Genomic DNA, 23,383 nt, shown 5'->3' with positions numbered 1-23,383 from the left:
TGTAGCTATCTTAGGGTTTATTTTATAGGTAAGTATTTAGATTTAAATAGGAATATTTTAGTTTATAAATGAATTAGATTAATTTAATATAAATTTAGTTAGGGGTGTTAGGGTTAGATAGAGTTAATATAGTTAATATAAATACTATAGTAACTATATTAACTATATTAACCCTAATATAATTAGGGTTAATATAGTTAATATATATAATGTAATACCTATATTAACTATAATATACTTAGGGTTAATATAGATAATATAGCTGGCGGCGGGGTAGGTAGATTAAATTAGGGGTTAATCATTTTAATATAGATGGCGGCGGTGTTAGGGGCTCACTTTAGGGGGTTATAGATATAATATAGCTGGCGGCGGGGTACGGGAGCGGCGGTTTAGGGGTTAATAACTTTATTAGGTTGCGGCGGGGTACGGGAGCGGCGGTATAGGGGTTAATAGCTTTTTTATTGTTAGGATAGTGAGGGGGGATAGCGGATAGAGGGTTAGACGTGTCGGGCTATGTTAGGGAGGCGTGTTAGACTTGTCGGGCTATGTTAGGGAGGCGTGTTAGACAGTGCGGGTGTTTTAGACTTTAGTCAGGTTTTATAGGCGCCGGCAGTTTCTAACGTGCCGCAAGTCACTGGTGACGCCAGAAATTTGTACTTACGCAGATTTCTGGACATCGCTGGTTTGTCAGACTTACGGCACGTTAGCATCTGACGGCGACTTATATGGGATAGCTCGAGTTGCGACCTGAAACTGCGGGCGACGCCGGTTCCCTTGCTTGTGCCGCAAACTGCGATCTATATCGGATCGCGCCCCTAATTTGCTTTGTTCCCTTGGTATCCTTTGTTGAAAAGCAAACCTTGGTAGGCTCAGGAGCTGTGAACTAGCCGCTGATTAGTAGCTGTACAAATACACATCTTATATGGCTTACTGATATGTTCAGCTAGTTCCCATTAGTGCATTGCTGCTCCTTCAATTAAAGATAAAGAGAATGAAGCAAAATTGCTAATAGAAATACAATGGAAAGTTGTTTAAAATTGTATTATCTGCCTGAGCAATGACATTTTTTTGGGGGGGGGGTTTCATGTCTCTTTAATGCATTCAATGAAAATTTACTGATTGCAAGTAAAGGGACACTAAAGGAGAAATTAAACTTTCATGATTCTTATAAAAGAGGCTTTCCAATTTACTTCCATTATTAAATTAAGCCCAGTTTTTTTTTAGGCACATATTTTGAGGCACCAACTACTACTGAGCATGTGCAAGAGTTCACATTCACAGTATGTTTGTGTGTGTGAGTATATATATATATATATATATATATATATATATATATATATATATATATATATATATATATATATATATATATATATGTATGTGTGTATGTATACAAGTCTGCGATTGGCTGATGGTTGTCACATGATACAGGAGGATGGCAAATTAAAGTCAATTTTGAAATTTGTCTGAAAATATCTACTGCTTGTTTAAAATTCAGAGAAAGTGCTATTGCATTGTCTTTTTATTATGCACCTGTTAATTATGCAATTCTACTGCATTCAATGATCCTTTAATAAATGCTAAGCTGCTGTGTAGTGCAGGTGTTCTTTATTTGCAGAACAAAAATTGTTACTTGCCCAGAATTCCTTGTCGGACATCCGCAAGAGTTGCTCCATCCACAAAAAACTGAGGGTTAGGTTTAATGTCCTATAAATAATTAACAATAACATACAGTAAGTTCAATTGTGAGAAAAGGTCTAAAGGACAACAAAAACAGTTCAGAGTGAAACTACAGTAACCTCTTCATTGCACACCACCAGACCTCCTACCACAACCTATACAATGCTAATTCGCATTATACCATAATCTAACAATTGCAAAGTAAACATTACAAGAACATTTGGGGCCAGATAACAAGTTGATTGGAGCGTATACAAAACAGGGGGGGGTTAATGTTCGCAAGCTGGATGCCGAAGGGGGCACGCAACGATTGGATAAACCCGGATTCCTCATCAAAGACACAAATAGAGTATGAGTTGTGGGCGGAGGAACTGTGCGATGTTTAGCTACACTAAAAGTGTATTATTTTAAAAATGAAACGTCTACATTTGTTTTAATGATTGAAAGTGCCCCTCATTTAATCATTCATTACAAATATTACCGTTGGAATCACTGAAGTTTACCATTACTTTAAACTTCACAGTTTTCTAAATTCTTTATCACAATATTAAAATTCCAATTACTTAAAGGGACAATAAGTACCTTGTAATTATTATTAATATTATTTTTGTTTGCAATTTTGCAATAAATGTATATACTGTGTGAGGCTGAAAATGAATACAATGTATTACCACCATGTTTGCTACCCTTCGGCGAGATTACGAGTCTTGCGTTAGCCTTAAAAAGCAGCGGTGAGAGGGCCTAATGCTGCTTTTTAACGCCCGCTGGTATTACGAGTCTGGTAGGTACAGATGTACCGCTCACTTTTCTTCCACGACTCGAGCTTACCGCAAATCCCCTTACGTAAATTGCGTATCCTATCTTTTCAATGGGACTTTCCTAACGCCGGTATTACGAGTCTCCTGTCAAGACTCCTACCGCATTTAAAAGTCAGTAGTTAAGAGTTTTATGGGCTAACGCTGTAACATAAAACTCTTAACTAAAATGCTAAAAAGTATACTAACACCCATAAACTACCTGTTAACCCCTAAACCGAGCCCCCCCCCCACATCGGAAACACTTTAATAAAGTTTTTAATCCCTAATCTGCCGACCGGACATCGCCGCCATTTTAATAAATATATTAACCCCTAAACTGCCACACTCCCACCTCGCAAACACTAGTTAAATTTTATTAACCCCTAATCTGCCGTCCCTAACATCGCTGACACCTACCTACATTTATTAACCCCTAATCTGCTGCCCCCAACGTCGCCGCCACTATATTAAATGTATTAACCCCTAAACCTAAGTCTAACCCTAACCCTAACACCCCCCTAACTTAAATATAACTTAAATAAAATTACTACAATTAAATAAATTAATCCTATTTAAAACTAAATACTTACCTATAAAATAAACCCTAAGCTAGCTACAATATAACTAATAGTTACATTTGTATCTATCTTAGGGTTTATATTTATTTTACAGGCAATTTTGCATTTATTTTAACTAGGTACAATAGTTATTAAATAGTTATTAACTATTTAATAACTACCTAGTTAAAATAAGTACAAATTTACCTGTAAAATAAATCCTAACCTAAATTACAATTACAAAAAGTTCAAGAACACCAGCGAGTCGAATTTTGCGCTAAAAAGTCAAAGCTTTATTTTAATAAAAAGCAGATAATCATAACATCACAGCTCATCCCTTAAGCTGTCTTACGCGTTTCGGCCCCCTGGCCTTATTCATAGACATAAATTCACATTGTAAGTGTCCCTCTTTTATACACAATAGCCAAAATGGCTCCTGAGATTTGCTGCGATTTCATTTGTTCGAAACGTTAATTACTGAAATGTCTAACACTTGCATTGGATTTTAACTCTTTCATTTCCGGCATTATTGTTGTGGGTTATTAGTTATACCTGATATAATACATATGTACATCTCTATTATGAGTACTATAAGTTAAGTGTAGATATTATAATCTTATTTGTAAAACATTTATATATACTATGTGTTTTATTATTTACTTAATCCTTATTTAGATGATATAACTTATGTCATATTTAAAAAACCAACTAACTTTATATGCTTTTACAATTCGCTGATCCTTACTAGCAAAATGTTTGGAAATGTTCAGGAATTTAAGGTTTAAAAAGAAAAAAGAAAAAAGGGGATAGAAAATATCATATTATCATAACTACCTGGATTCCAGACTTAACATCTTGTGTGGTCTAATTACTAGAATATAAGGTATCTGGCACAATAAACAGTGGTGTATCATGTAGATGACTCATCTTGTTAATCTAAAAATTGCTATATGAAAAAAAGTATTGTTATCGTATGGGGAAGGTATCTAGCCTTTAAACACTAAAAATGAACCGTTCTCCTGCATCTATACTCTAATACTTCTGCATAATTATAGAAACAAATAATGCACTGAAATTTAAATCTTTTTCCAGAAATTAATGACATCCCCCTCAATGTTTAAACCCTTTGGTTTTCTTGTTTGTAACTGGAAAATCCAGAAAGCTTCTCTATACAGGAGGTGACTAGTTCTATCACCTCCTCTTGGTCTGGGTTTTACTAACTCTATTATTTGCCAACTAAAGGAGGTTACATCTTGATTATGGCAGTAGATGAAATGTCTAGACAGATCTGAGCATTCAATGTTATTCTTGATATCATTTAGATGCTCTCTTACTCTAGTCCTTGCCTCCCTAGTGGTACATCCTGTATATTGTAGCCTGCAGCTTGTACATTCAATAAGATAAACAGCATATGTGCTGCGACATGTACTACAACTTTCGTGAGTGTACACCTTATTAGTAACACGTGATTGGAAAGTCTGACCAATACATACATGTGAACAGGCAATGCAGTTTGTAAAATTACATTTATAGTGGCCTTTCATTGTGAGCCAACTATTCGTGTATGTTCCCGTTTTTTTCAACTGACTAGGTGATATTAAATTACCAATAGTACATCCTCTCCTAGATACATAGTTACAACCTCCTTCTACATAGTCCTTCAGGCTATCTTCAGCTGACACTATTGGCAGATGTTTCTTAATAATGCCACAAATATCATTAAATTGAGGACTATAAGTAGTAGAGAAGGTGGGTCTTGAAAGATCAAATTGTTTATGTCGATTGGTGGTTTCATTATTTATAAGTGTTGCCCTATCCATTCGTGACACTTCTAAGAGTGCTCTATTTACTGTCTTGGGACGATATCCTCTCTGTAATAGAGACTCTTTAAATTTGCTGCTCTCTAGGAGAAAATCACTATCTTCGGAGCAGTTTCTCCTAATACGCATAAATTGCCCTTTTGCCACCCCAAAACCTGTATGTTTGGGGTGGTTACTCCTTACACCTAACACTACACTATCATTAAATTAATTATCTAAACTAACTACAATTAACTACAATTACATTAAATAAAAGTACAAAAACAAACACTAAATTACAGAAAATAAAAAAATAATTACAATTTTTTTTAAACTAATTACACCTAATCTAATCCCCCTAATAAAATAAAAAAAGCCCCACAAAATAATAAAATTCCCTACCCTATACTAAATTACAAATAGCCCTTAAAAGGGCTTTTTGCGAGGCATTGCCCCAAACTAATCAGCTTCTCTACTTGTAAAAAAAAAATACAATACCCCCCACATTAAAACCCACCACCCACACACCCAACCCTACTCTATAACCCACCAAATCCCCCCTTAATAAAACCTAACACTACCCCCTTGAAGATCACCCTACCTTGAGCCGTCTTCACACAGCCGGACACAAGTGGTCCTCCAGAGGGGCAGAAGTCTTCATCCGATCCGGGCAGAAGAGGACCTCCTCCAGACGGCCAGAAGGCTTCATCCAGGCGGCATCTTCTATCTTCATCCATCCGGAGCGGAGCGGGTCCATTTTGAAGTCAGCCGACGCAGAGCATCCTCTTCTTCCAACGACTCCCAACAAATGAAGGTTCCTTTAAATGACGTCACCCAAGATGGCGTCCCTTGAATTCCGATTGGCTGATAGGATTCTATCAGCCAATCGGAATTAAGGTAGGAAAAATCATATTGGCTGATTGGATCAGCCAATAGAGCTTGCATTCTATTGGCTGTTCCAATCACCCAATGGAATGCAATCTCAATTCTATTGGCTGATTGCATCAGCCAATAGAATTTTTCCTACCTTAATTCCGATTGGCTGATAGAATCCTATCAGCCAATCGGAATTCAATCTTCCATCTTGGATGACATCATTTAAAGGAACCTTCATTCGTCGGGAGTCATCGGAAGAAGAGGATGCTCTGCGTCGGCTGGCTTCAAGATGGACCCGTTCTGCTCCGGATGGATGAAGATAGAAGATGCCGCCTGGATGAAGCCTTCTGCCCGTCTGGAGGTCCTCTTCTGCCCGGATCGGATGAAGACTTCTGGCCCTCTGAAGGACCACTTGTGCCCGGTTGGGTGAAGACGGCTCAAGGTAGGGTGATCTTCAAGGGGGTAGTGTTAGGTTTTATTAAGGGGGGATTGGGTGGGTTTTAGAGTAGGGTTGGGTGTGTGGGTGGTGGGTTTTAATGTGGGGGGCATTGTATTTTTTTTTTACAGTTAAAAGAGCTAATTACTTTGGGGCAATGCCCCGCAAAAAGCCCTTTTAAGGGCTATTTGTAATTTAGTATAGGGTAGGGAATTTTATTATTTTGTGGGGCTTTTTTATTTTATTAGGGGGATTAGATTAGGTGTAATTTGTTTAAAAAAATTGTAATTATTTTTTTATTTTCTGTAGTTTAGTGTTTGTTTTGTTTTGTACTTTAGTTTATTTAATTTAATTGTATTTAATTGTAGTTAGTTTAGGTAATTAATTTAATGATAGTGTAGTGTTAGGTGTAATTGTAACTTAGGTTAGGATTTATTTTACAGGTAAATTTGTACTTATTTTAACTAGGTAGTTATTAAATAGTTAACAACTACTTAATAACTATTGTACCTAGTTAAAATTAATACATGTTCATGTTAGGGTGTTAGGTGTAGATATTCATTTTATTTCCCCATAGTAATCAATGGGGCTGCGTTAGAAGTTGAACGCTGCTTTTTTGCAGGTGTTAGTTTTTTTTTCAGTTGAATCTGCCCCATTGATTCCTATGGGGAAATCGTGCACAAGCACGTTTTGCCAGCTCACCGCTACCGTAAGCAACGCTGGTATTGAGGTGAGATGTGGAGCTAAATTTTGCTCTACGCTCACCTTTTTGCGGCTAACGCCAGGTTTAAAAAAATCTGTAATACCAGCGTTGTCTTAAGGGAGCGGTGAAAAAAAAAAAGCTTGTTAGCAATGCACCCCTGTTACCGCAAAACTCGTAATCTCTGTGATTGTTTTTCAATAGCCAAACTACCCCCCCACCATTTGCCTTATTTAGAGGAGCCAATCAAAATGTGTTAATAGAAATGACAGTCATTATGTTAGCAAAGGCTACGTTGTTTTGCAGATCTTATCTAATCAATTTGGAACAGATATGTAACACCTGGGGAGGGTTGTGACGCTCTGGTAGTTCTCAGAATGGGAAAACTCATTTTTTTTTTTACTCAGATTACAGGAAAATAGAGCAAAATAAATAATAAAAATATATTGCTACTTATTTTTTAATACACTTAAAGTATTTTAGATTACACTCTCAAAGAGTGCTGAATCTATTTCTCTTTCTTTTTGACATAAAAATCTTACATGATTGATAAAAACATTAAACACTTATGTTTTAGGCTTTTATTTAAAATAACCCTTTTTTGTATCCTTTGCATTTATTTTGAATAAAGCTTGTTTTGTAAAAAGAAAAAAAAAGAATACAAGTTTACAGAAATAAAATGGAGTGTGCAAGGAAACTGCAGCCTCTTTTTTGAGTTCATGTTACCATTTTGTTGTCACAAGCTTGGTAAAAAATGTCAAGTACTGAAAATGCCTATTTGAAACAAATAAGTTTACCAATATACATGTATCAGCAAAAATACTTCAAGTAAAAGTTATGATGGTTTAAGTGTCAGCTTTCACTATGCATGGAGCATACCCACATATGCCTATGAACCTCATTAAAACACCTGTGCTGGCATATTTTCATCAGAGTTGATTGAAATGTCATCATCAATGCAATGCATGCTCTCTGAGCAAGGGCAGTGTTTGAATGCAGGTGCATAGGCATATGTATATATGCTCCATGCACAGCCTAGTGAAACTTAACCCATCATATTGAATATGTTTGCTAATAAATATTTATATTTCCTTAAATCAAGTCAAGAAAGAAACTTACACTTATTTAAATGCATTAATGGGAAGATCTAATATCTGTTTTACTATTATGCTAGAGGGAACAAAGTGCACCAATTTGGAATTGTTACTTATTCTTTGTTCTCAATTTACTCATTTTTTTCTCTAATCAAATCATGTTTATGTTTCGTCAGTTGCCAGTTATGCACAAATTGGATTGCAGTGCAGACTAAATGGTTAGAAGAGTATTCAGCATCTGCCCAATACACATAAAAAGCATGCACATTATTTATGAAGCCTCAGTGTAAGATAGTGGACAGCAGGTAGATTATATAGGGTGAGGGAGGCCATTTTGTAACCTTTGTCACTTTTTGAATAAAGGGTCACACCACTCTGCAATTTTCAGAAAATAATAATTTTAGAGTACTTATTGCCTCCATAAAATATATAGCAGGGGCGTGGCTGCACAAGCATCTGCTTATGAAATCGAAATGCGGGCAGCTGATGATGGCAGACATGTTCCTAACAAGGAATCTGTCAACATTAAGATAAATGCAGCCCACAGAGGAGCAAGAGAGAAACTCTCTAAATGTGGGGTCTCATGCCTGCCATTGGTAGAAAATTGTAATAAAAATAGAAAAGAAGGTACTCCAATGGCACAATAACTTTAGCGTTTAAGTTCCCTCTCTCAGGTCCCCTGATATGGGCTACTCACATAGTTAGTGAGCTTATCTCAAAGTGCAGTTAAGGCAGACTGGGATTAAGAGCTCCCTAGCAAGCTCACCTGCAGCCACAAAAGAATCAGAGTAGGTCACTTGTGTGGAACAAATGGATATCCCCCAGCAATCAGAAAATCACCATACAGGATAGGTCACTTATGTAGACAAATTGGAAGTCTCCCAGCGATCATCAAATCACCAAACAGGATTACCAATAGATATAAAATATCCCAAGTAGGACTTGGAAAAGATTTATTAAAATGTGTAGTACACACTAAAAACAAAGCTGAAAGCATTTCACAAGTATATCTTCTTCAAACAGCAAAATCAGTAGAAAATTGCCTTTCATCTATCTATTTATCCATCATCTATCTATCGCATTGGAGTGGGAAGATATAATATCCGACATTCACTAAAACGATAAGCGAGGAGCAAGAGAATATTCATAAAATCAACTCCTTTATTAGTACTCATTTTAAAACACAAACTTTTCCACGGACTCATTGGGTTGCTTATTTCTAGTGGAGTTAGCATGCGAGCGGCTGCCTTAAATACCCCACCACTCATAATCTGTCCTTTGTATTATGTTTTTTTTTTCTTACACTGATGGGTAGTGATGTCGCGAACATAAAATTTTGGGTTCGCGAACGGCGAACGCGAACTTCCGCAAAAGTTCGCGAACCGGACGAACCGCCATAGACTTCAATATGCAGGCAAATTTTAAAACCCACAGGGACTCTTTCTGGCCACAATAGTGATGGAAAAGTCGTTTCAAGGGGACTAACACCTGGACTGTGGCATGCCGGAGGGGGATCCATGGTAAAACTCCCATGGAAAATTACATAGTCGATGCAGAGTCTGGTTTTAATCAATAAAGGGCATAAATCACCTAACATTCCTAAATTGTTTGGAATAACGTGCTTTAAAACATCAGGTATGATGTTGTATCGATCAGGTAGTGTAAGGGTTACGCCCGCTTCACAGTGCGCAGTGTAGGTGATATACCTGCCCTGACCATGCTTTGCAGACCAGGTATCAGTGGTCAGATGGACCCTTGCCCCAACACTGTGTGCCAGACATGCCATTATAGCAGACCTATATGGCTTTGGCGTTGCTTTTTGGTAATTAGAAGGCTGCTAAATGCCACTGCGCACCACACGTGTTTTATGCCCAGCAGTGAAGGGGTTAATTAGGGAGCATGTAGGGAGCTTGTAGAGTTAATTTTAGCTTAAGTGTAGTGTAGTAGACAACCCAAAGTATTGATCTAGGCCCATTTTGGTATATTTAATGCCACCATTTCACCGCCAAATGCAATCAAATAAAAAAAAATTGTTCACTTTTTCACAAACTTTAGGTTTCTCACAGAAATTATTTTCAAACAAATTATGCAATTATGGCATAAATGTTTGTAAATGCTTCTCTGGGATCCCCTTTGTTCAGAAATAGCAGACATATGGCTTTGGCGTTGCTTTTTGGTAATTAGAAGGCTGCTAAATGCCACTGCGCACCACACGTGTTTTATGCCCAGCAGTGAAGGGGTTAATTAGGAAGCATGTAGGCAGCTTGTAGAATTAATTTTAGCTTAAGTGTAGTGTAGTAGACAACCCAAAGTATTGATCTAGGCCCATTTTGGTATATTTAATGCCACCATTTCACCGCCAAATGCGATCAAATAAAAAAAAAATTGTTCACTTTTTCACAAACTTTAGGTTTCTCAGAGAAATTATTTACGAACAACTTATGCAATTATGGCATAAATGGTAGTAAATGCTTCTCTGGGATCCCCTTTGTTCAGAAATAGCAGACTTATATGGCTTTGGCGTTGCTTTTTGGTAATTAGAAGGCTGCTAAATGCCACTGTGACCCACACGTGTTTTATGCCCAGCAGTGAAGGGGTTAATTAGGGAGCATTTAGGCAGCTTGTAGAGTTAATTTTAGCTTAAATGTAGTGTAGTAGACAACCCAAAGTGTTCATAAATAGCAGACATATATGACTTTGGCGTTGCTTTCTGGTAATTAGAAGGCAATGAAGTCAATGGCGGTTCGCCCGTTCGCGAACAGTTGTGGAAGTTCGAGTCCGCCGTTCGCGAACCGGAATTTTTAGGTTCGCGACATCACTATTAATAAGCCCATCCTTACTACATGATAACACCACAGCACACAAGGGTGCCTGTGGTATAATGTACCCCTATAGGAGGTTCTGTGTATCACAGACTGTCTTTCTACCTAATACCACTTCAGTCTGAGTCTGCTCTCATCTGGAACACACACTTCTCACTTTAATCCTAGAAACAGCTGAGTCCTGATCTGCTGGCTACTGGGCTTTATACCTCTTCTACAGTAATTGAACCTCTTGTAGCAGACATTGCAGTCTATCTAGCAATACCACAAAGATTATTGTGTAGCCAATTAGCAGGTCTAGGAAAAAAACTTGCCTAGATGTGTTAAAGATTTGGCTATATAATAATCTTTGTGGTTCTTACTTTAATGATATGGTGAATTTAATCTCACAGTTTTATCTCCACCATAACCATATAGGGGTTACACAACATTAAACAAAATTATTATAGGGGTTATGTTATTTGTGTAGGCTACAGTAAAAAAACAGCAAATGTTGAGATAATCTTTTGTTTATCTTTTCTTTGTTTATATTCTCTAGGTTATATGCCAGTTTAATATAAATTGTGTTTGGTTTTTCCAAGTATTTGGTAAAATGGGTGATGATAGACATACAAAGAACATGGAAGCCCATCTAGCAGAAACCATAACAGCCAGATTTTTTGGTGTTTCAAGAGCAACAATATCCACAGTTATGCCTGCATACAGAAAGCATGGCAAGATGTTATTGTGGAAGAAGAATTCTGATCTAAAACCAAAATTGAATGATAGGGTCTATAAACACTAACAAGGATTGTGTCCAAACAGTACAGAACTACTGCAAGAAAAGTGACAACAGAACTCAATATCCACTATTAAGAACCTGTTTCCAAAAAAAAAGACAATCCACAGAGAACTTCATAAAGCCAATATATATAAAATAAATTTAATGGACCCAGCACTCGTCATCTGTGTATATTTATTGGTGATGTTTCGAGGAACAACCTTCCCCTTCCTCAGACTGTGAGAATTAGGTGTTTAAATACCCATAAACCCAACCCCCATCACTTAGTGACAACCAAACCCAATGAAAGTGAACCATGTCCTATGGTTGTAAATACAAGAAAGCATGTGAGTATAATTACTAAACCATCATGCCTGTGTGATACTGGTGTAGTCTAACATATGCATCTGATCCTGTACGGCCTCTCTCTACATCCTAATAACAAGCAATTGTTTAAAAATAATATATATATATATATATATATATATATATATATATATATATATATATATATATATATATATATATAAAACATATATCCTAATAGGCTAATGGACTGCCCTATAAGCAAAAAAGAGTACTTATCAATAGGTACCCAACTACTGAATAAAACTAGTAAAAAGCCAAACCAGTGCTGAAACATAAAAGCAGAGGATATGGAATAGGAGTATATCAATTACCCAACAGGGGGAGGCAAAATACAGGTTCCTGTGACACCTGTGGAAGGCTTGTGACTAATTTCCATGAGGTGAAAAATGTATCACAACCCCAAACTCCCAATACATCTATCCATTAAACACTGCACTCTGATTGGAAATGGGTCTGAGAACTCCTCTCACAAAAGAAAATAAGGCACATCTTCATTCTTCACCTTCCTCACCAGCGGAGGCAAAACTTAGACTAGTTACCAGTAGGGTGGTGGTGGGGTTATAGAGCTCTTTGTGTTTGGCAATCTTTGTCTCCTCCTAGTGGCCTGGAAGAGTAATTCACAGGAGTAATAGATCATGGACTCTCACCACCTGTATGACATAAAGTAAGTTACAGTGCGTCTTTATTAGAAGTGATCAATAAAAGTCCCTATAAAATATTGCTTTTGTATAAATAGGTATGCTACAGCTGTAATGGGGAATAAAGGACTGATTCTGATTGGCAACATGAGTCAGCAATAGATGTCAATGGTATTGATCTTATTTACATTTCTTCACCTTTTAAAAAAAGCATTTTTAAACAGACATCATTGGACTGAAAACCATCAGATTAGAGCAGTGCTTTCCAAACTGTGTGTCGGGACACACTAGTGTGTCGGCAGCAGTTTGTAGGTGTGTCCCTGCTTCAGCACTCATTTTTTACAATTTAAATTTTTTAAACATTTTTTTTTGGTTACTTTTTTTCGTCTGCCTGCTATGCATATCACATGGTTGACACGTGATTGATACCTAGGGGGTCACAGATCATCTTAACCTATTGGTGCAGATCAGTGGGAACTGAAACTATTGCCATTGGTGGCTTTGGCGGCACATTGGCTCCTGACTGCATGTGTAGTCTCCTTAATTGGCTCGTGACTGCAAGTGTAGTTAGTGAGTGGGACAGCAGTGTGTTTGCAGCATGGGCAGTAGTCAATCGGACTCACCAAGCTCTGAGGGCGGCAACTTAAACGCTGAGCTGAAGTCAGAAGTCAGTGGGTTTTTTTTTGCAACTAGCTCCCAGTAGTGCATTGCTGCTCCTGCTCTTGATATAGGGATAGGAAGGGGAAGCTTAAAAATGCTTGATGATGAAATGCCAGTGTCTTTATCTAATATTCCACCAAATATTCAGAAATTGTGTCCATCCTATCAATCTTATACATCCTATTAAAATAGTAAGTAGCTTTTGGTGATATTAAACTTTTGTTTAATTCTTGCACATACATACTGTTACTTGTAAATACATTTTGTTATTATATAATTTATGTATGTGTCCGTATCTCTTAAAACAAGTTAGTTTAACCTCCTGTTTGCCAGTACAACTGAATTACTGTGTCGCGAAATGATATAGGTCTAAAAAGTGTGTCACCAACATGAAAAGTTTGGAAAGCTCTGGATTAGAGGAACACTAAACCCCACATTTATTCTTTCATGATTCAGATAGAGCATTCAATTTTAAGCAACTTTCTAATTTATTCCTATTATCATCTTTTCTTCGTTCTCTTGCTATCTTTATTTGAAAAAGCAGGAATGTAAACTTAAGAGCCGGCCCACTTTTGGTTCAGCACCCTGGGTAGTGCTTGCTGATTGGTGGCTACATATTAATTCAGTTATTCAATTGATTAATTATATATTTATTCAGTCCATACCATTTTCTATATTTTTATTGGCTATGCTATAAATTAAATTCTGATATTTGTATATCTGATCTTTGTTTCCACTAATATTTTAGTAACTATTGTAATACTTTTACCCAGCTTTCTTTCATTGGTTCCCTTTACAATTTACAATTCCACAGAGTTAAAAAGTATAAAAACAACAAGTATTTCTCTGTAAATAAATGATTTCCTTGTATTAAAGTTATATAGGTGGTTCAGGAGGGTGGGAAAGTATTACAGTATGGTTACTGTAAACTTAAAGGGGGTTAAAGTAAATTGTAATTTGTGTAATAAATCAGCAATTAAGCACTGTATTGCCAAATTTCTGTATACAAAATAAATATTTTCAAAATATCTCAACATGGCGAATTTGCTAGAAACATTTTCAAGGTTTTGCAAATCAGCAGTTCAGAGATGCACCACTTAAGGAATTCATGCTACTTGTCACCTTCACTCCGGTCAGTTAGGGACAGATATAAATGAGCTTACTCTCTGATCTAAGTTAATGCATGTGACGATTTCGCAGGGTCAGTTAAATTTTACCTTAATTAAAGGGATACTGTATTGTAAAATTTGTTTCAACATAATGTGTTCCCAACGATTTGTCATACCAGCTGCAGAGTATTAAATGCAATGGTTACTGTTTCTTAAAGTTTATTTTTGTATTTGTAATAGATGGTTTTAATCATTGAAATCATCAGCCATTTTGCTTAAGAACACATCCTTACAAATTAGCTAAACCTGCAAGAAGACCAGATCTGCTTATGTTATCTCTTTTTATATGCAAAGGACAATCATCTGGTATTAAAATCTTAATTGTGGGTGAGGGCTCGATAAGCAAAACCAGCTATTTTAGTTGAATCCCCTTGGAGGCTGATTTTTGCTGCTTTCTCTTGTTGACATACTGCTAGATTATGAGTCTTGCGTTAGCCTTAAAAAGCAGCGTTGAGAGGTCCCAACGCTGATTTTAAACGCCCGCTGGTATTACGAGTCTGGCAGGTACAGGTGTACCGCTCACTTTTTTTCCACGACTTGAGCATACAGCAAATTCCCTTATGCGTATCCTATCTTTTCAATGGGACTTGCATAACACCAGTATTACGAGTCTTGGAAAAAGTGAGCGATACACCCTCTCCTGTCAAGACTCCTACCGCATTTAAAAGTCAGTAGTTAAGAGTTTTATGGGCTAATGCCGTAACATAAAACTCTTAACTAAAGTGCTAAAAAGTACACTAGCATCCATAAACTACCTATTAACCCCTAAACCAAGCCCCCCCCACATCACAAACAGTTAATTAAAGTTTTTAACCCCTAATCTGTCGAACGGACATCGCCGCCACTTCAATAAATATATTAACCCCTAAACAGCCGCACTCCCACCTCGCAAACACTAGTTAAATTTTATTAATCCCTAATCTGCCGTCCCTAACATCGCCGACACCTACCTACATTTATTAACCCCTAATCTGCTGCCCCCAACGTCGCCAGCCACTATATTAAATGTATTAACCCCTAAACCTAAGTCTAACCCTAACCCTAACACCCCCCTAACTTAAATATAATTTAAATAAAACTAAATAAAATTACTACAATTAAATAAATTATTCCTATTTAAAACTAAATACTTACCTATAAAATAAACCCTAAGATAGCTACAATATAACTAATAATTACATTGTATCTAGCTTAGGTTTTATTTTTATTTTACAGGCAAGTTTGTATTTATTTTAACTAGGTACAATAGTTATTAAATAGTTATTAACTATTTAATAACTTCCTAGTTAAAATAAATTCAAAAGTACCTGTAAAATAAACCCTAACCTAAGTTACAATTAAACCTAACACTACCACTATAATTAAATTAATTCCCTAAATTAACTACAATTAAATTAAATAAACTAAAGTACGGGGAAAAAACCCCACTAAATTACAGAAAAAAATAAAATAATTACAAGAATTTTAAGCTAATTACACCTAATCTAATCCCCCTAATAAAATAAAAAAGCCCCCCAAATAATAAAAAGTCCTACTCTACACTAAATTACAAATAGCCCTTAAAAGGACCTTTTGCGGGGCATTGCCCCAAAGTAATCAGCTCTTTTACCTGTAAAAAAAAATACAATACCCCCCAACATTAAAACCCACCAGCCACACACCCAACCCTACCCTAAAACCCACCCAATAAAACCCACCCAATCCCCCCCTTAATAAAACCTAACATTAACCCCTTGAAGATCACCCTACCTTGAGACGTCTTCACCCAGCTGGGCACAAGTGGTCCTCCAGAGGGGCAGAAGTCTTCATCCGATCCGGGCAGAAAAGGTCCTCCAGACAGCCAAAAGTCTTCATCCACGCGGCCTCTTCTATATTCATCCATCCGGAGCTGAGCGGGTCCATCTTCAAGACAGCCGACGTGAAGCATCCTCTTCTTCCGCCGACTGCCGACGAATGAAGGTTCCTTTAAATGACATCATCCAAGATGGCGTCCCTTGAATTCGGATTGGCTGATAGGATTCTATCAGCCAATCAGAATTAAGGTAGGAAAAATCCTATTGGTTGGTGCAATCAGCCAATAGGATTGAGCTGGCATTCTATTGGCTGATTGGAACAGCCAGTAGAATGTGAGCTCAATCCTATTAGATGTTTGGATCAGCCAGTAGGATTGAACTTCAATCCTATTGGCTGATTGCATCAGCCAATAGGATTTTTCCTACCTTAATTCAGATTGGCTGATAGAATCCTATAAGCCAATCAGAATTCAAGGGACGCCATCTTGGATGACGTCATTTAAAGGAACCTTCATTTTCGGGAGTCGTCGGAAGAAGAGGATGCTCCGCGTCGGCTGGCTTGAAGATGGACCCGCTCCGCTCCGGATGGATGAAGATAGAAGATGCCGCCTGGATGAAGACTTCTGGCCATCTGGAGGACCTCTTCTGCCTGGATCGGATGAAGACTTCTGCCCCTCTGGAGGACCACTTGTGCCAGGCTGGGTGAAGACGTCTCAAGGTAGGGTGATCTTCAAGGGGTTAGTGTTAGGTTTCATTAAGGGGGGATTGTGTGGGTTTTAGAGTAGGGTTGGGTGTGTGGGTGGTGGGTTTTAATGTTGGGGGGGTATTTTTTATTTTTTTTTTACAGGTAAAAGAGCTGATTACTTTGGGGCAATGCCCTGCAAAAAAGCCCTTTTAAGGGTTATTTGTAATTTAGTATAGGGTAGGGCTTTTTATTATTTTGGGGGGCTTTTTTATTTTATTGGGGGGATTAGATTAGGTGTAATTAGTTTGATATTCTTGTAATTATTTTCTGTAATTTAGTGTTTGTTTTGTTTCATACTTTAGTTTATTTAATTTAATTGTAGATAATTGTAGTTAATTTAGGGAATTAATGTAATTATAGGGGTAGTGTTAGGTGTAATTGTAACTTAGGTAGGGTTTATTTTACAGGTACTTTTGTCTTTATTTTAGCTAGGTAGTTATTAAATAGTTAATAACTCTTTAATAACTATTCTACCTAGCTAAAATAAATACAAACTTGCCTGTAAAATAAAAATAAAACCTAAGATAGATGCAATGTAACTATTAGTTATATTGTAGCTAGCTTAGGGTTTATTTTATAGGTAGGGTTGCACCGATACCATGTTTTTTAGACCGAGTACAAGTACTGATACTTTTTTAAATACTCGCCGATACCAATTACTGATACTTTTTTATGTAATTTTAACAGTGTCCCAAGCACAATACTGACTAATTATTTAAGACAGCTTCTTTATAATTATGAAGAACTGTAACTCAAAAGATATTATTAACCCCTTAATGACCACAGCACTTTTCCATTGTCTGTCCATTTGGGACCAAGGGTATTTTTACATTTTTGCGGTGTTTGTGTTTAGCTGCAATTTTCTTCTTACTCATTTACTGTACCCACACATATTATATACCGTTTTTCTTGCCATTAAATGGACTTTCTAAAAATACCATTATTTTCATCATATCTTATAATTTACTATAAAAAAATTATAAAATATGAGAAAAAAATGGAAAAAAAACACAGTTTTTCTAACTTTGACCCCCAAAATCTGTTACACATCTACAACCACCAAAAAACACCCATGCTAAATAGTTTTTTAATTTTGTCCTGAGTTTAGAAATACCCAATTTTTACATGTTCTTTGCTTTTTTTGCAAGTTATAGGGCCATAAATACAAGTAGCACTTTGCTATTTCCAAACCATTTTTTTGCAAAATTAGCGCTAGTTACATTAAAACACTAATATCTTTCAGGAATCACTGAATATCCCTTGACATGTATATATATATATATATATATATATATATTTTAGACATCCCAAAGTATTGATCTAGGCCAATTTTGGTATATTTCATGCCACCATTTCACCGCCAAATGCGATCAAATACAAAAAATAGTTCACTTTTTCACAAATTTTTTCACAAACTTTCGGTTTCTCACCGAAATTATTTACAAACAGCTTGTGCAATTATGGCATAAATGGTTGTAAATTTTTCTCTGGGATCCCCTTTCTTCAGAAATAGCAGACATATATGGCTTTGGCATTGCTTTTTGGTAATTAGAAGGCCGCTAAATGCCACTGTGCACCACACGTGTATTATGCCCAGCAGTGAAGGGGTTAATTAGGGAGCATGTAGGGAGCTTTTTGGGGTAATTTTAGCTTTAGTGTAGTGTAGTAGACAACCCCAAGTATTGCTAAAGATACCAAAAAGTTGTGTTATTTGAGAAATAAATTGATGTGCGAAAAATCTATAGAAACCTTATAATAAAGGCATAAAATTATTTAATTGGTATAAAAATATTTAATTTCACATAAAAAACACCATCATATGACTAGGCATAAAATATATAATACAACATTTAATAGAGACATCTCTAATATAAACCATTATAATTAATCATTCAAGATGTACTTATTAGATTGTTACGGAGTAGACAGAAAACAGAGATACTTTGTACCTTTTCAGAGGCTTAATCTGTTTTCAGTTGTTAGATACAATAGTATAAATAAATTAAATACTATTTTCTGTGTTCTCTGTATATTAGGTTGTATTCCTTACGAGAAAACATGTAAAAAATATTAAAAAAAAATCTCTTGACAAAACGGTTTTCCTATTTTGTCAGTGTTTACATAAAAATTAAAAACAATTACAAAGTGTTCATAATTGAGCTCATTTTTATGGAAAAGAGTCCGTTTCAGCTGACAATAAGATATAAAGTGTTAAATTTGGCAAGTTCTTAATAGTGAAGCGGTGCAATATTGGCTAACAACAAGATTCTTGTCAAGGAGAGAAGAGAACACAGAAAATAGTATTTATTTTATTTATACTATTGTATCTAACAACTGAAAACAGATTAAGCCTCCGAAAAGGTACAAAGTATCTCTATTTTCTGTCTACTCCGTAACAATCTACGTACATCTTGAATAATTAATTATAGTGGTTCATATTAGAGACATCTCTATTAAATGTTGTATTATATATTTTATGCCTAGTCATATGATGGTGTTTTTTATGTGAAATTAAATATTTTTATACCAATTAAATAATTTTATGCCTTTATTATAAGGTTTCTATAGATTTTTCGCACATCAATTTATTTCTCAAATAACACAACTTTTTGGTATCTTTAGCAGCTAGCGCCCTTACTACACCCACTTTTTCTTTTCACCAATTGTTTAGATTGAAGGATCTAATCTATTCTGTAAGGAGTTTGATACCCCACATTTGACACCAGCGCACTATTATCACACACTTTGCCCAACCCCAAGTATTGATCTAGGCCCATTTTGGTATTTTTCATGCCACCATTTCACCGCCAAATGAGATCAAATTAAAAAAAAACATTACATTTTTCACAATTTTAGGTTTCTCACTGAAATCATTTACAAACAGCTTGTGCAATTATGGCACAAATGGTTGTAAATGCTTCTCTGGGATCCCCTTTGTTCAGAAATAGCAGACATATATGGCTTTGGGGTTGCTTTTTGGTACTTAGAAGGCCGCTAGATGCGACTCACACGTGTATTATGGCTAGCAGTGAAGGGGTTAATTAGGTAGCTTGTAGGGAGCTTGCAGGGTTAATTTTAGCTTTAGTGTAGAGCTCAGCCTCCCACCTGAAACATCAGACCCCCTGATCCCTCCCAAACAGCTCTCTTGCCAGTACTAAAATAAAAGGTATATTTAGGCTTTTTTGTTTTTTTTTAAGCATATTTACATATGCTGCTGTGTAGAACCCCCCCCTTAGCCCCCAACCTGACTGATCCCCCACTAAACAGCTCTCTAACCCTCCCCCTCAGCCTTAATGGGTGCCATCTTGGGTACTTTTTTCCCCTTTTCTGTAGTGTAGCTCTCCCCCCCACCAAATACCAACCCCCCCACCCCCTCCTAGATACCTTCGATTGATTTTTTTTCAAAATTAAAATATCCCTTTCTCCTAATTTTATAACACAATCTTTTCTGTAGTGTCGTGGTTCCCACCCACTCCCGCCCTGTGCACGCACCCACCCTGCCCCCCCGTGCACGCGCGCACGCCCCCACCGCTCCCGCCCCCCTCTACATTACCCGGCCCATCGATGGCCGCCCACCCGCCTCCCAAGTCGGCTCCCACCCACCAACGATACCGGCCATCAATGTCCGGTGCAGAGAGGGCCACAGAGTGTCTCTCTCTGCATCGGATGGCCAAGGGGTGTTATTGCAGGATGCATCAATATCAAGGCATCACTGCAATAACCGGAAAGCAGCTGGAAGCAAGCAGGATCGCTTCCAGCCACTTTAAACCCCTAATGTCGTACAGGGTATGTTGCTGGTCTTTTAAGACCAGGTTGTGTGCGACGTACCCTGTACGACATGCGTCGTTAAGGGGTTAAATAATAAAAGTTTTATTTGCTTGTTGTCACAAAGTTGTAAAGACTCAAAAATTTCAAAGAACACGTTTATAAATAAAAATATCACATTAAAATATCTTCATAATAACAATGAATAACAAATGTAATATAACAACCAACTAAAAGTGCAATACAGTAAATAATATACCAGTGCACTGTTTAAACATGGGGAACAACAATATGGGCTAGCTTTTATTTGAGTGGTAAGCTTTACCAATGCTCTCTTTGCATGTCCAACTCCATTAAAGTCTATTGAGTTGGAAATGTGAACAGAGCATTGGTAAAGCTTATATATCAAATGTAATCTAAATCTAGTCCTATTATTGTAAGATGTGTGTTCATATAAAAAAAAAAGTTAATTCCTATAAACACTCTTCCTGCAATCATATAAGATAAGGATGTTCCTCAGAGTACAGTATGTTTTGAGCATAATTGTGCAAGATAAGAACTAGCAGTATAACAGGCAATCTAGCAATTATAATAGTTTTTCAAAAGTTTGTCTGAACGAGGTACAGTGATCTCTCCTACAATAATACAATACAACAGCAATTTGAATTGGTAGAACAGAAGTGAACCATTTTCAGTTGAGTCTCCACTACAGCTTAAAATAAAATGGGAACATGCAGTTTTAAAAAAACTCCACAAGATAGCGTATGGGTAGGAAGTGGAGGTATCGGTTTAAGTATCGGTGCATTTGCATGAGTACAAGTACTCATGCAAATACTTGGTATCGGCACCGATACTGATACTAGTATCAGTATCGGTGCAACCCTGTTTATAGGTAAGTATTTAGTTTTAAATAGGAATAATTAATTTAATTGTAGTTATTTTATTTAGATTTATTTAAATTATATTTAAGTTAGGGAGGTGTTAGGGTTAGGGTTAGACTTAGGTTTAGGGGTTAATATCTTTATTATAGTGGCGACGACGTTGGAGGCAGCAGATTAGGGGTTAATACATTTAATATAGTTGCAGCGACGTTGGGGGTGGAAGATTAGGGGTTAATAAATATAATGTAGGTGGCAGCGATGTTGGGGGCGTTAGATTAGGGGTTCAAAGGTATAATGTAGGTGGCGGCTGTGTCTGGAGCGGCAGATTAGGGGTTAATAATATTATACAGGTGTCGGCGATGTTGGGGGCAGCAGATTAGGGGTTAATAAGTGTAAGATTAGGGGTGTTTAGACTCGGGGTTCATGTTAGGGTGTTAGGTGTAGACATAACTTTTATTTCCCCATAGGAACCAATGGGGCTGCGTTAGGAGCTGAACGTTGCTTTTTTGCAGGTGTTAGGTTTTTTTTTCAGCCGAAACTGCCCCATTGATTCCTATGGGGAAATCGTGCACGAGCACGTTTAGCCAGCTTACCGCTACCGTAAGCAACGCTGGTATTGAGGTGAGATGTGGAGCTAAATTTTGCTCTCCGCTCACTTTTTAGAGGCTAACGCTGGGTTGAAAAAAACCTGTAATACCAGCGTTGTTTGTTGGTGAGCGGTGAGCATAAACTAAGCATTAGCACCGCACCCCTGTTAACGCAAAACTTGTAATCTCGGTGTTCATAGATAATATTCTAGTAGGTGGTTGTTTTAATGGGCAAAACAGCAATTTCAAATATCAAAATAAAAGTAAATGATTTGTAAATGGATCATTGGGAGCACATTAAAGGGGAGAAAATATTAAAGTGTAAAGTTCCTTTAAGTATATCAGTTGCTTTGGATACAGTTAAGTGTGCAATATAATGAGTCATGACTGTATATTGTAATGTTGTTTGTATGTGTTTAATAAAATGAGATGAGTTTAGTGTCTGGTTAATCAGTCATATCAGAAAGCATAAAAGTATTATGACAGTATTAAAAAACACTTAGAATGCTAGATGTTTTAGCGTAATGTAACATTATGTACATTTGTAATGATACATCATGTAATATGTGTACTATTAAATTGACAGTTGTAGCAATAGCACGTGACAATAATGATAATATTATATTTGTATAGCTAACTTACTGAGGGTCTCAGCCAGACAACTCCTTCTGCTCCCAGTTCATTCACTCCCAGGGATGAAGGATTTGCAGGGAATGTTTCATCCTCAAACAGTGTATTAGCTGCCAGGGATTGAGCCTTCAAAGCCTCAAAATCCTGCTCTGAAAGCTTCAGTGGAGTTTGATGAGTACCCGCAGCAGCAGCAGCACCTGACATGTTGTTGTAGTTCAGCAGCTCTAAAGCAAGTGAAGAGGTTTGCACAGTGGTAGGCAGATTTGTAATATAAAGTATTAGCCAGATGTCATGAATACCTTGCTTAGAGCTATCCCCTCCAGCTCCTTATAGGAGGGGTGAGAACATCTTAGAACAGCAGAGTCACAAGGTGCAATATGAGATTTACTAATAAGTTTATGTAATAACGGTACAGCACATTGTCATGCTGCCATTTACAAACTTGAAAGTGTTGTTTTAAAGGGACATGAAACCCAGTTTTTTTTTCCCCATGATTTAGGTAGAACATACAATTTTAAACAACTTTCCACTTTACTTCTATTATCCAATTTGCTCATTCTCTTGGTATCATTTGTTGAAGAAGCAGCAATGCACTACTGGTTTCTAACTGAGCACATGAGTGACC

General features: G+C 36.9%; 1 protein-coding gene across 43 annotated transcripts in view; it reads right to left on the bottom strand.

Moving 5' to 3' along the window:
* The window catches only part of LOC128658091 (calpain-8-like), a 268,397-nt gene extending 245,383 nt beyond the window's left edge, over window positions 1-23,014 (bottom strand). For 26 of the 43 annotated variants that reach the window (XM_053712544.1, XM_053712549.1, XM_053712551.1 and 23 more), the window contains exons 1-2: window positions 22,771-23,012; window positions 1,638-1,707 (exon numbers count right to left, since the gene is read on the bottom strand). In XM_053712544.1, coding sequence (XP_053568519.1) covers window positions 1,638-1,707; window positions 22,771-22,962 — 262 coding nt within the window. In that variant the 5' untranslated portion in view covers window positions 22,963-23,012. Of the gene's footprint in view, window positions 1-1,637; window positions 1,708-22,770 lie in introns of all 43 variants that reach the window. The other 17 variants (XM_053712552.1, XM_053712565.1, XM_053712564.1 and 14 more) reach the window with 3 other exon arrangements.
* Window positions 23,015-23,383: the final 369 nt, after the last annotated feature.

This window comes from Bombina bombina, chromosome 4 (assembly GCF_027579735.1).
Source record: "Bombina bombina isolate aBomBom1 chromosome 4, aBomBom1.pri, whole genome shotgun sequence".
Classification (NCBI taxonomy): Eukaryota; Metazoa; Chordata; class Amphibia; order Anura; family Bombinatoridae; genus Bombina; species Bombina bombina.
The sequence above is the reverse complement of the archived record's forward strand: the minus strand, read 5'-3'. Positions and strand labels throughout refer to the sequence as shown.